Source organism: Mastomys coucha, unplaced genomic scaffold (genome assembly GCF_008632895.1).
Source record: "Mastomys coucha isolate ucsf_1 unplaced genomic scaffold, UCSF_Mcou_1 pScaffold12, whole genome shotgun sequence".
NCBI classification, from domain to species: domain Eukaryota; kingdom Metazoa; phylum Chordata; class Mammalia; order Rodentia; family Muridae; genus Mastomys; species Mastomys coucha.
In genome coordinates, this window is record NW_022196894.1 from 1,495,171 (window position 1) to 1,506,572 (window position 11,402).

Consider the following 11,402-nt stretch of genomic DNA (forward strand, 5'->3'; position numbering starts at 1 on the left):
AGTCAGTTCTTTGCTCCCTGGACCTTCCTCCACCCCCAACATACATGCACAAGTGAACACACATGCGCGCGCGCGCACACACACACACACACACACACACACACACACACACAAAAAAAAACCCTGGCCAGGCATTTGCTTCCATGTCCTTGACAACCTGACTCCCAAATGATCCAGCCCTTGCGGATCCAAGCCCAGGTCAGAGTGGAGAAGGTCAGAGTGCATGAAGATGTACCTGGATACAAAGTAGCTGTGGAAACTTGGCTTGTCCCTGGGCCAGGAGAACAGCCTTTTCCGAAGAGCAGACACTCTGAGAGCTGATTGCTGCCCTGTAGCCTGGAGAGGTGTCTCTCCACTCCAGGCAGCCCTGTCTGCCCAGCATGTCACCCTGCCTCTCTCTGTGTGGAGCTGGGACCTGGGAGGGGGGTGGTTAGCACTCCATTCTTGCCACAGCCGCCTGACTCCCTAGACCCGAGTCAGTCTCCACGCACCAGCCCTTGGTCCTGCCTCAGTTCCCCCTTTTGGGGGTTAATTCGGACTTGGTGAGTGTGGGGTGTGCAGGTGGGGACAGCTGAAGAGGCAAAGCTGGAGTGTGGGAGTGCAGACTCCTTCCAGGAACTTCTGCTGTCTGGCTCTCAGGCCTCATTCCAGGTCTCACCTGTCTCTGGAGCCAGGGCTGGGCTCAGTGGCTCTGAGGGGCATCAGGTCTCATAGATACTGACTTGGGTGTGACACAGCCCCCAACCTGGTCTCCTCTAAACAGTGACTTGGAACTTGCCTGGGCTGTCAGGAATTAGGGAGTGTGCACTGGTGCCCATTGCCAGCTCAGCCCTCTCAATGTGTCATTTATTAGAACTGGGAATTAGGGCCTGGGAAGGGTGGACAATAGAGTTACTGGGGTCAGGGTCTCTTTCTTTCCCTTTTACTCATTTCATTTATTTTATGTGTATGAATATGGGCATGCATGTCTGGAGGTTGGAGGACAATCTGAGGTAATTGGTTCTCCTTCTATCATGTAGGTGCCAAGGAACAAACTTAGGTCATCAAACCTGGTAGCAAGCACCTTTACTCACCAAGCCATATACCCAGCCCTCACTTGTGCACATTGTATTTTAGTGCACGTGCACAGACACACATTGTGTGGGGAAGAGTGTATGCATGTGTATTTGTGTATGAGTTTCTCCATACGTCCATGGTTGTCTCAGCTGTCATTTCTCAGCTTGCCTTTCCCCTGTTACTTGAAAGAAGGTCATTCATAGCCTGGGACTTGACTGAGTAGTCCAGGCTAGCTGGCTAGCCTGCTTGCAGGAGTCTAGTGTCTCCACTTCACACTCCCCAGCCTCAGAACTACGGGATTGACACAAGATACGACACCCAGCTTTTAACCTGTGCTATGGGGATAAGATGCGGGTCCTCCCACTTGTGAGACAAATGCTTTACTGACAGAGCCACCTCCTCAACCCTCTTTTGAGTTTGGTTTTATTTGGAAGGGGCTGGATTTATTTGTTTTTGTTTGTTTGTTTTGTTTTGTTTTGAGACAGGGTTTCATTATTAGCTCAGGTTGGCCTTTAGCCAATGATCCACCTGCCTCAGCCTCTCTATTGCTTAAATATGGGGCTCCATCAGCAGGTGTTGAACTGAGCAGATACTTCATAGAGCATCAGCAACTTCCACATCTCTTTTCAAGATGAAGTTACCTGAGGCACAGCAGATTTAAGAAACCTGCCAAGGTCACACAGTTGAGAAACTACAGATCTGCATCTAAGCAGCCAGGCTCCAAAGCAACCTCCCGGTCTAAGGTGCAGGTACATCAATACCAACCCTAACCCATAGCACCCTAGACACTTGGGACAGAAGGGCGAGGCAGGCACTGCCAGGAGTGTCGGGTAATTGACATCTTGCTGGCACCCTGGTCAGTGGATTAATCCCAGGTAACAGGCAAGGTGACAATCAGTGATGGTAAACCAGGCTGAGTCATTCTTTTAGATGTGACCACAAGGGACTCCGCACCTGTCCCTTTGAACAGGACTTTCAAGTGCAAGGAACTAGTAACACAGGAACCTGGATCACACACCCCACCCAGCGATGACACAGGCTCCCTCTCTGACCCTCAGGCCACCTGACAAGATGGTTGTTATTGGCTCATGCTGGGGTGGAATGCTGCACTTCGGAACAGGCTGGGGTGGTGGGGGCTTCACAGATTCTCCTAACACATCTGCATGTGCTTGTGGTAGAATTGACGTTTTTGCTGTTTAATGCAGTTATTGTTATTAGGAACCGTTCTGAGAAGAGTCTTCCCATGCACCTAGACTGGTCAGTAAGTGTCTACACTCATAACTGCGGCGGCCCAGCAGGCACTCCCTAGACATCTGATAACAGCTCAATACATTTCACTCCTACCCCCCCAACTCCTTGCCATCTCCCATGCCTTGTCACAGACCCTGAGGACAGGACTTTGACCATAAGCCCCTGGAGATATGAGCTGCAGACAGACCATAAAATGCCCGGTCCAATTAATGCCTATATCCTGAGCCCCAAGCTTATGCAAGCCCTGGAATTAAGGGTTACAGAAGGGCCCACCCTACAGATGAGTAAATCTTTATTGTCTTAAACTTTATGGGCTATTAGGGAGGGTTAAGAAAACACCCCAATGACTATAATTAGGAAGATTAGCTAGGCCAGGGTATTTTCAGCCTCATTAGTTCTAACTTGGGCCTCCTAATCCAACTTTGTTTGTTTGTTTGTTTGTTTGTTTGGAGAAACAGTCTTACTATTGTAGACCAGGCTGTTCTTGAATTTGCAAACCTCTGCTTTCAGCCTCTTGAGTGCTAGGGTTGTAGGTGCTCTTCTGACCTAAAATGAATTGTGGAAAATATAACTCAATCCAATAAAAAAGTGAGTAAAGAACAAAGAACTGAAAAAGGGAAACACTATAAATGGCAAAGCAGCAGAGTGGGTCCAAGCACATTGGTCACCACAATAAACATAACTGAGTTAAACTCTCCAATTAAGGGGCTGGGGATCTAGTTCAAGTTGGTGGAGTGCTTGACTATCATGCATAAAGCCTGGTGGTTTCACTACCATGCATAAAGCCTGGTGGTTTCAGTTCCTACTCCTCATAAGTTGGGCATGATGTTTCGTGGTTGTAATCTCAGAATTTGGGAGACGACCAGGAGTACAAAGTAATCTTTACCTATATCAAAAGTTCAAGGCCAGCCTGAGTTATGTGACACCCAATTCAAAGATAGATATCCCTCCCTGGAACTCACAGAAATCCACTTTGGAGTATTGGGATTAAAGGTGTGCACGACAACCCTGGCTTGTATGGCATTTAAAGATATACCTACAACTATGTGATATAGGAAAGCTGAGCATAAAAGAACAGAAGGTGACATTCCAGGAAGGTGCCGCTGAAAGGGGATGCAGGACAGAGCATGTCATCAATATCACTACTGTGGTTACTCCTGACTGCACAGCCAATGAACGGAGGCAAACGCCTCTAAAGGTTCTGATTTAATTAGTCTGAGATAAGATATATCCTGGTAGACCTCCTCAGGGTATTCTGAGATACAGCCAGGGCTGAGAACAAGGAACTGAAACATAGCAACTGTCAAAGCTGAGCAACAGGAATGAGAAAAAGTTCCAAGTCTCCACCAGAAGGAAATCTTAAGAGAAAGCCACATACAGGTGGTGTTCAATAAATACCAGATTGATTAACCAATTGACCGATACTTTCCCTACTAGAAACTTCTGTGGTAATTAGACAGTCAATTCCCCACCCAGTTATTAATCCTGGGGAAGTTAACCCTACACTGTGTGTGTTGTTGGGGCAGTAAATCCTGCTCTATTTTTAAGGCCCAAGCTGTTTCTGCCCAGGGAAGGGCACCACCTCCAGGCCTCCAGGCCTCCAGTTCTCATTACAGACACAAAGGTCAAGCCATGAATCTAGTCTTGAAGGTATTTACAGGGCTCAAGCTGGCTATGGTGCCTCTGGCCATTAGAATGTCATTCTGAGTTAGAGTTAAGTCATTGTGACCCAGTTGAGCCAGCAAAATAGTACCAAAGAGAAGTGGTCACCCTGTGTCTGCCACTAGGACTTAGTGGGTGTCCTTTTAAGGTCATAGTCACTACAGGTTCTCTTTAAAAAGAAATAAAAGGACATTTATATCAATCATTTTCCAGTCCCCCTTTCAGGAGTATATATTTTTATTTAGTTTGACATTCTATTATTTTTCTCTGAGTGTGTGTTTTGCCTGCATGCACATCTATACACTACAAGTGTGACTGGTGCTTAAGAGGTCAGAAAAGGCTATTTATTGGACCCGCTGGAACTGGAGTTGCATAAGGTTGTGAACTAAGAATGGAACCTGGGCTTTCTGTAATAGCAACGCATGTTCTTAACTGCTGAGCCATCTCTCTAGCCCACTATTTATATTTTTGATACATCTGTCTACATCCAAATGTTAGCAATAAAATTGCTTTTTGTCTTTTTCGTTTTCGTTGCTGTTGATAGGTGCTTTTGTTGTGAGTTAAGGTCTCATTATGTGGCCTAGATTGGCCCTGAGCTCACAGTCTTCCTGCCTTAGCCTCCCAGTGCTGGAATTACATGCCTGCATCACCACACCTGGTGCTGTTTGTACATTTTTAAACTTACTAACATTCTCTCTCACCTTTCATCCACTTGCTTTGCGTGCTCAGCAAATTGTATCCCTGTGAGGATACAATGTGTCTTTTAAAATCCAGTCTGAATTGATCTTTATCAGTCCATCTCCTGACAGCCCTTGAGCTCTGCTTAGTGCCCCCACCTCCCCCTCCTTCTTATATTTCAGTACCTAGTGCCCTTCACTGTTACCCTGTCGTTTACTCTGACCCCTCCCTAGTGCAGGTCAGAGACTGGATGGGGGTGGGACACACCGCTCGGGCTTCCAGTATCCCCTTTACCAGAGAGAACTCAACCTTCTTCAGCTCACCTCCATTCTCTAGCCTCTGATCTGATGGCTGCTTCTATTCTTACACTCACGGTCCAATGGGCTACCACACAAACCCAAACAACACCAAAATGAGACTGACTTATTTGAGACAATGTCCAGATGGGTGTGTCTCAGTACAGAGGCTTTCGAAGGCTCCCCCTGGAAACCCAAGTAAATCAGGGAGAAGGGAAAGGACACTTAAGGCAGGAGGCACAGCCTGACCCAAAGCCTTGTGGCTGGGCTGGGAGCGACATGGAGACAGGATAGGCACTCACCCTGTGCAGGGTGGCGTTTGCCAGTGTCCCAGAAAAGTCAAACGGTTGGGAATGGTGTCATCACATGCAGCAATGGCTATGCCTGCAGCAGGGAGATGGACCGTCTATTGGATTAAAACAGGAATGGCCAAGGGCCAGCTTTGGGGCTGTGAGTTCTGGAGGCAGCAATGGGGACCCATTTAAGGGAGGACAGGGTGACAGGAGACCTCTCAGGCTTGGAAGGCTGCGACTAGAAAAGCAGAAAGAACAAAGCCCCGAGGCCAGTTCCCTCTTCCAGCTGCCTAGACAGGCTGAGGCAGGCAGGAGGGCACAGCCAAGTGCCAGAGAGGTCCCACACTGCCTATGGGGGGGGGTTGCTGAACCCTGGGAGTGCCTGGTTCCCATCCCCTCAGCTTTGGGTAGTAACTAACATTGATAGGGTGTTAGCTGAGCCATGCTTCCCTCTCTCTCTCCAGAGGCTGGTCCATGACAGTGACTGGGTCTTTAGCAGGACTTCCCGAAGACAGCCCAACTCTGTCCTAGATCTCTTCATCTGCCAAAATGTTTTGCAGGGAGCTGGTCAGACTAGGATGTAGTGGCTTCTAAAGGCAATCCCAATACATGTGAAGCTAAGGCAGGAAAACTCAGGAGTTCAAAGCTAATCTGGGCTATGTAGTTAACTGGGGGTCAGTCTGGGTTACAGAATGAGTTGGAGTCAGCCTGGGATATATGATAAGTTCAAGGATACTGTAGGGTATATAGAAGTTGAGACGAAAATACACTCCCACAACCCTACAAATTAATAGATTAACTAAGTAAAGAGTCTGAAGCTGTGGGGTCAACATTCAGCCACCATTCTCAGGCATGGGGGCAGGACCCCTCTTCTAGAACTCCTGTGTCGCAGTAGAGGCCTCTTGTAAGCCAGGGGTGCTCATTTACATTCAGCCTCAGTGTTCACCTCTAGGAAGTGGGACTCAGCCCATGTGGTGGTCAGACTGACACCTTACCATGTTTCAGCCATGTAGCCCTTCTTTGGCAGGTGCAGGGATGCGGCAGGCAGTTTACTCTGCCCAACACACCCAGGTTCTCATGTTTTGCTGACGGGCCCTCCTTTAAGTCACTCTCCTTCCAGCTGCTATGCATCAGTGGGTGCATGCACAGCCTCGAGTCTGCTGCCTGGCAGGCTTCTAGACTTAGGACCATGTCCCTCTTAGCAGTGTGTGATGGCTACCTCCTCTGAGACTGATCCAGAGATAGGCCTATCCCACAGTCACATTGGTGACCCACCCAGCAGTTGGTCCGAGAGGGGGTTGTGACACTGCTTCTGTTACTCAAATGACAAAACAGGTTCCTAGACACAAAGTGATCTTCACAAGGTCACACAGCTCAGGAGAGGCACACTGGGGCTTGAACTCATGACTCGTGGACATCAAACACTGCTCTTAGATACCAAGATGGTCATGATGCCCCAAGACGTTCTTCTTGCTAGTCCCCTCCCTACACACAGGCTCCTCTCACCAGGCCAGGGCCATTTGTGATGGTTACTCTTGATTATAAACTTGATAAAACCTAGCATCATTTTGAGACAAACTTTTGGGCATTCCCGACAAGGAGGTTCTAGACTGGGTTAGCTGAGGTGTGTGAAGACTCACACTAAATACAGTCAGCACTATCCCCGGGGTGGGTCCCAGAATGAAGAAAAAGGAGACAGCGAGCTGAGCAGCAGCAACCATCCAAATCTGCACACTGGGGGTGCAGGGCGTCCATTGCCTCCCCACAGACAGAGTGTCTCCTAGAACTGTGAAGTAAACCCTTCCCCCTCTAAGTAGCGTCTGTCAGGCATTCTGCCACACAGTGAGTAACAAAGACAGCCTTCCTGCAAGCAGACTGGATGGGGCTGGGAGAGGGTGTGCTGGTCAGGCTGGGGATGGGGCATGACTGGAGGTGGGCATGTGAGATCAGTTCTATTTATCATTTGAGACAGGCTCTTTCTGTGATGTAGGCCTGGCTGGTCTGGAAGACACAGAGATCACTCGTCGTGGTCACAAGTTTGCCTTTGGAGTCAGTCTGACCCCAAAGTCAGGTTTTAGGTGCTTCACTCGGACATCTCTCCCAGGAAGACTTCCTCGATGCACTCTGACCTGACGGCCTCAAGTACACCATTCCAGAACACACAGTGGGTGGACTGGAGACCCATGCTGACCCATCAGTCACATGGTCATCCTTGTGTTTAAGCTTGACCTCATCTTATCTCCCCTTTGTGATGCCAGCAACTGTCAAGGTCTCCTCCCTTAGCTTTGCTCCGCCCACGGATATCTGGGTTTGTTCCTGGCATTATAGTAGGTGCATCCTTTGCACTCATATGTTTGTGTTTACACAGGGTCTCATGCAGCTTAGGCTGGCTTCAATTCCTCTGTGTAATGGAGGAATGGCCGTGAACTTCTGACCCTCCTGCCTCTGCATCCCAAGTGCCGGAATGACAGGCATGTGCCACCGTGCCTGTTTTTACATAGTTCTGGGAGTCAAACCGAGGGCTTCATGGATCCCCAGCTACACAACCCTGCATTTGTTTATTTTTCATCATCACCACCATCACCCCTCGTATGTGGATGGGTCCCCTGGATCTCGCCCTTTTCTCCTGGTTATTTCATTTCCTCCTTAGCCAATACTCACAGGCAGCTGCTCTATCACTCCCATTCTAGGTTAGAAAGTAGCTCAGAGAGGTCGAGAACCCCCACTAAAGTTGCACAGCCAACAGGCCACGAGCATGTACCCTACAGTACCTTCCTGTTAGTTTAGTGATCTGCACCAGCAAGCCTGACCCTATCATTAGCTCAGGTGTGAACACCAACATCCACACCTGTCATTAGGAACCAGGGTGATGGGAGCAGTGGGGAGTTCACACCCTGCCCGGAACCCCTCAACCCATGTCATCTGCCAAAAGGCAGGCAAACAGGGAGGGGGCATCTCTGTCCCTGACAGGGATTTGTGTTGTCCAAACCCTTGGCTGCCTGGGCATAAAGGTCCTGACTTAGGGCTGCTGGGTCCCCTGGGCTTGGGAAGGCACGAAGAACTCTTGTTTCTGGGATGCCGGGACCTTGCTTTTCTAGCCCATTATTCCACTGAAATACTTGGCAGGCAGGGAAACTGAGGCTCAGAGCTTCGCACCAGTGTATCAAAACCAGGATGAGCAGCATGGCTTCTGCTCTCTGGACCTGAGTTCCTCCCTATCTCCCCCTACTGTCTCCTTCCCTCAGACAGCAACAGAGGAACCACAGAGAACTCAGAGTACAGGGATAACTATGGGGGCACTCCCTATGGCCAGCAACCACAGTTGAAACAATAAGGACACACACACACACACAAACCGTGATTACTACAAGGCTGGATGGGCACCAGCCAGTGCTGCAGAGTTTCTTGTAATCCCCAGCTCTGGGGAGGCTGAGGCAGGAGGATGGAGTTCAAGGCTGAGTTACACAGTGGTTTCAAGGTGAACCTGAGCTCCATAGCAAAAGCCTGTCTCAAGAGAGAGAGAGAGAGGGAGAGGGAGAGAGAAAGAGAAAGAGGCACTAGGATTCCCTACCTCACAGTTTGGAAGGAGCTAGCCCTCCAGTAGGGGGTGGGCACAGTGGGCACTCTGGGCTAGGAAACCATGAAGGGAAATACGTGGTTTCTACTCAGGGCTGGGTGACCACAAGAGACCTCTAAGCTGAGGTGCGTGGGTAAAGCTGCCAGTCAGGGACTAAGTGGAGCTGCCTAGTCCAGGAGGCAGGCAGGACTCTGGTACTTAACCGCCAGGTTCTCAGAGCCCCTGTGGCTGGAAAGGACAGAGACCCTTCCCTTCCCTTCAGAGCTCTCTTGCCTTTGCTGTTACGCCAAGCCCAGGCCTTCCAGACTGGAGGGCTGGGCTGGGGGTGGGACCTGGCCCAGCTCCTGGGATGTGTGACTCTCCTCCTGGTGAGGACCACAGGGGCCTGACCCCTTGTGGGACTGGCACAGAGTGTCTGATTGTGCAATACAGCCCAAGGACTGGATAGGACCCCAACTGGCTCTGACAGCCAGCTGGATCAGCCACAGAGGAACGCGTGAAGAGCCCTGCCCAGCCTCTGGGGTTGTGAAAGACTGAAAGACAGGGTTGATGAGGAGAAGGCAGGAGAGGGGAGGGGACCACAGAACAAGGGAAGGAATTACACTGAGCTTCAAACAGCCTTGTCAGTGGGACTACAGGAAAGCAGAATTTCTGAAAGCATAAGAATACACAGGCCACACTCCAGGCTGCAGTTGGCCAGGGCACCTGTCTCAGTAGGTGGGCCTGGGTTGAAAGGCAGAAACAGTCAGTGGGAAAGCTCTGGGCTCAGAGTCTCCCGTCTTGCCTCCATCTGGAGTCTGGGGAGCCGGGAGGAATTGTTCATGGGCCAGGGGAGGAGCCCAGCTAGGTATTGGGCCGCTCAACCAGGTGAGTGGTAACGTTTGTCACTTCGCATCTGCCTAAAGTTATTTGGAGGGACCACCCCCACTTCCCCAGAGGGGTGCCAAGGCAGAGGAACGGATTCTACCCCTCCCTCAATCTCAGCAACTTCACCAGTCTCCCCCAAACCGGTTATTAAGCGAATGAATACATTAGGCTTATCAAAACCGACGTGGGCTGTCTCTCCATCCAGACACATCAAGACATGTCATTCTCTTCTCGGGCGGCCCTGAGAACTCAGGGATGGCAGACGCGGCCAGTTTCGGGGATAGGGGGTGGGGAAGCTCCAGGAGCCACACCCCTGAGAAATCACGCAGAGAGAAATTGGCCTGTCCCCACCCAGCCGGGCTGAGCGGGAGTCCGGAGAGCCTGAGAACGCCTCAGCATAGGCCCCCGGGGGCCCCTGGACCCACCGCAGCCTGTGGCCTCCGAGTGCTGCAGCGCTGGCAGGCAGGTGCAGCCGGGGACAGGTGGCTCACCCTCGGAGCCACCATATCTCCCAGTCCAGCGCCAGCAGCAGCACCTGCGCGGTCTACAATTCCCGCAGGGGATCATCCTACACACAACTTATTTTCCGAGTCCCAGGGTGGAAACACAACGTTTCATGACCGAGATTCCAGCTTTAAGAATAACCCCACAGCTTGTACTCCTTACTCAAGTCCCCACCATCTCGGCCCCCAAAGTAGCGCATCATGGGGCTCTAGAGTCCCTCCTGTCACTCTTGGCGCCCCCTCACCGGTCCCATCCCAGCAGGGCAGAACTTTCCAGTTACAGAGGAACCTCCGCATAATGTCTCCAGGTATCCTCACTCCTGACTCAGCTCTCCCTCATCCTAACCCAGGGCACCCCCTCACCTCCGCGTCTGCACCGTTGGGCTGTATTTGCCTTTGTTTCTCTTCCTGAAGAGCGAGTGCATGATGGCGCTCGGGATGGTGGGATCTGGAACGCGGCGACGGGCCCGGCGCGCACCGAAAGCGGGCGGCGGACGCAGGTGAAAGGCGGCGGCGGAGGCGGAGGCGGCGGCGGCGGCGGCGGCGGCGGCGCGCGGAGCCCCGTGTGCGGAGGGCCGCGGGTCTGGGTCACTACTGAAACAGGGCGGGGCGATCGCCGGCCACTTGCTTGCCTGCCACACCCCGGGAAGGTGGCGCTTACCTTGCAGGCGGGGCTTCGGACGCACTCCCAGGGTCCCCGCCGGACACCGCCCCCGGTGCCAGGTACTGTAGAGGCTGTGTAGCTTGTCGCCAGAACCTGGACGACCAGGCCACCTGCGCCAGGCCTCGAGGCCGCGCCCATCGTGTACACAGAGCCTGGCGCGCCCCCTGGCTGGAGGGTTTACCTGGGCAATCCCAAAACACCATGACACTCCTCTTGTGATGACCCACATGTGGAAACTCAGACAGGTGTGGGAGACCCGACAAATCACACTCAAGGTGGGAGCAGAGGGACTGGCGATGGCCAAGCCACAGCATGCGACTGAATTAGATTCTCGTGGCCACCTATGGTCAGTTAGGACTTTTCTGAGAGTTGTTTTACTTACTGTCCTCTGCCTCAGCTTCCTCCTTGGCCTAGGGAACGATAACGATGACCCCCATCCGAAAGGGGTATGGGAGATTCCTGTAGCTAATTCACCAAAGAGCTTGGCACACAGTGGCAATTCAAACAGGCAGAAAGCAACTGGGGAGGACATAAATATCCCTTGAAATGATCATA

The 11,402-nt window shown here is 51.5% G+C and overlaps 1 protein-coding gene across 1 annotated transcript in view; it reads right to left on the reverse strand.

Annotated features, from left to right (window-relative positions):
* The window catches only part of Ppl (periplakin), a 47,851-nt gene extending 37,041 nt beyond the window's left edge, over nucleotides 1-10,810 (reverse strand). The window contains exon 1 of the mRNA XM_031361484.1: nucleotides 10,547-10,810. Within this exon, the coding sequence (XP_031217344.1) occupies nucleotides 10,547-10,608 (62 nt within the window). The 5' untranslated portion in view covers nucleotides 10,609-10,810. The remainder of the gene's footprint in view (nucleotides 1-10,546) is intronic.
* Nucleotides 10,811-11,402: the final 592 nt, after the last annotated feature.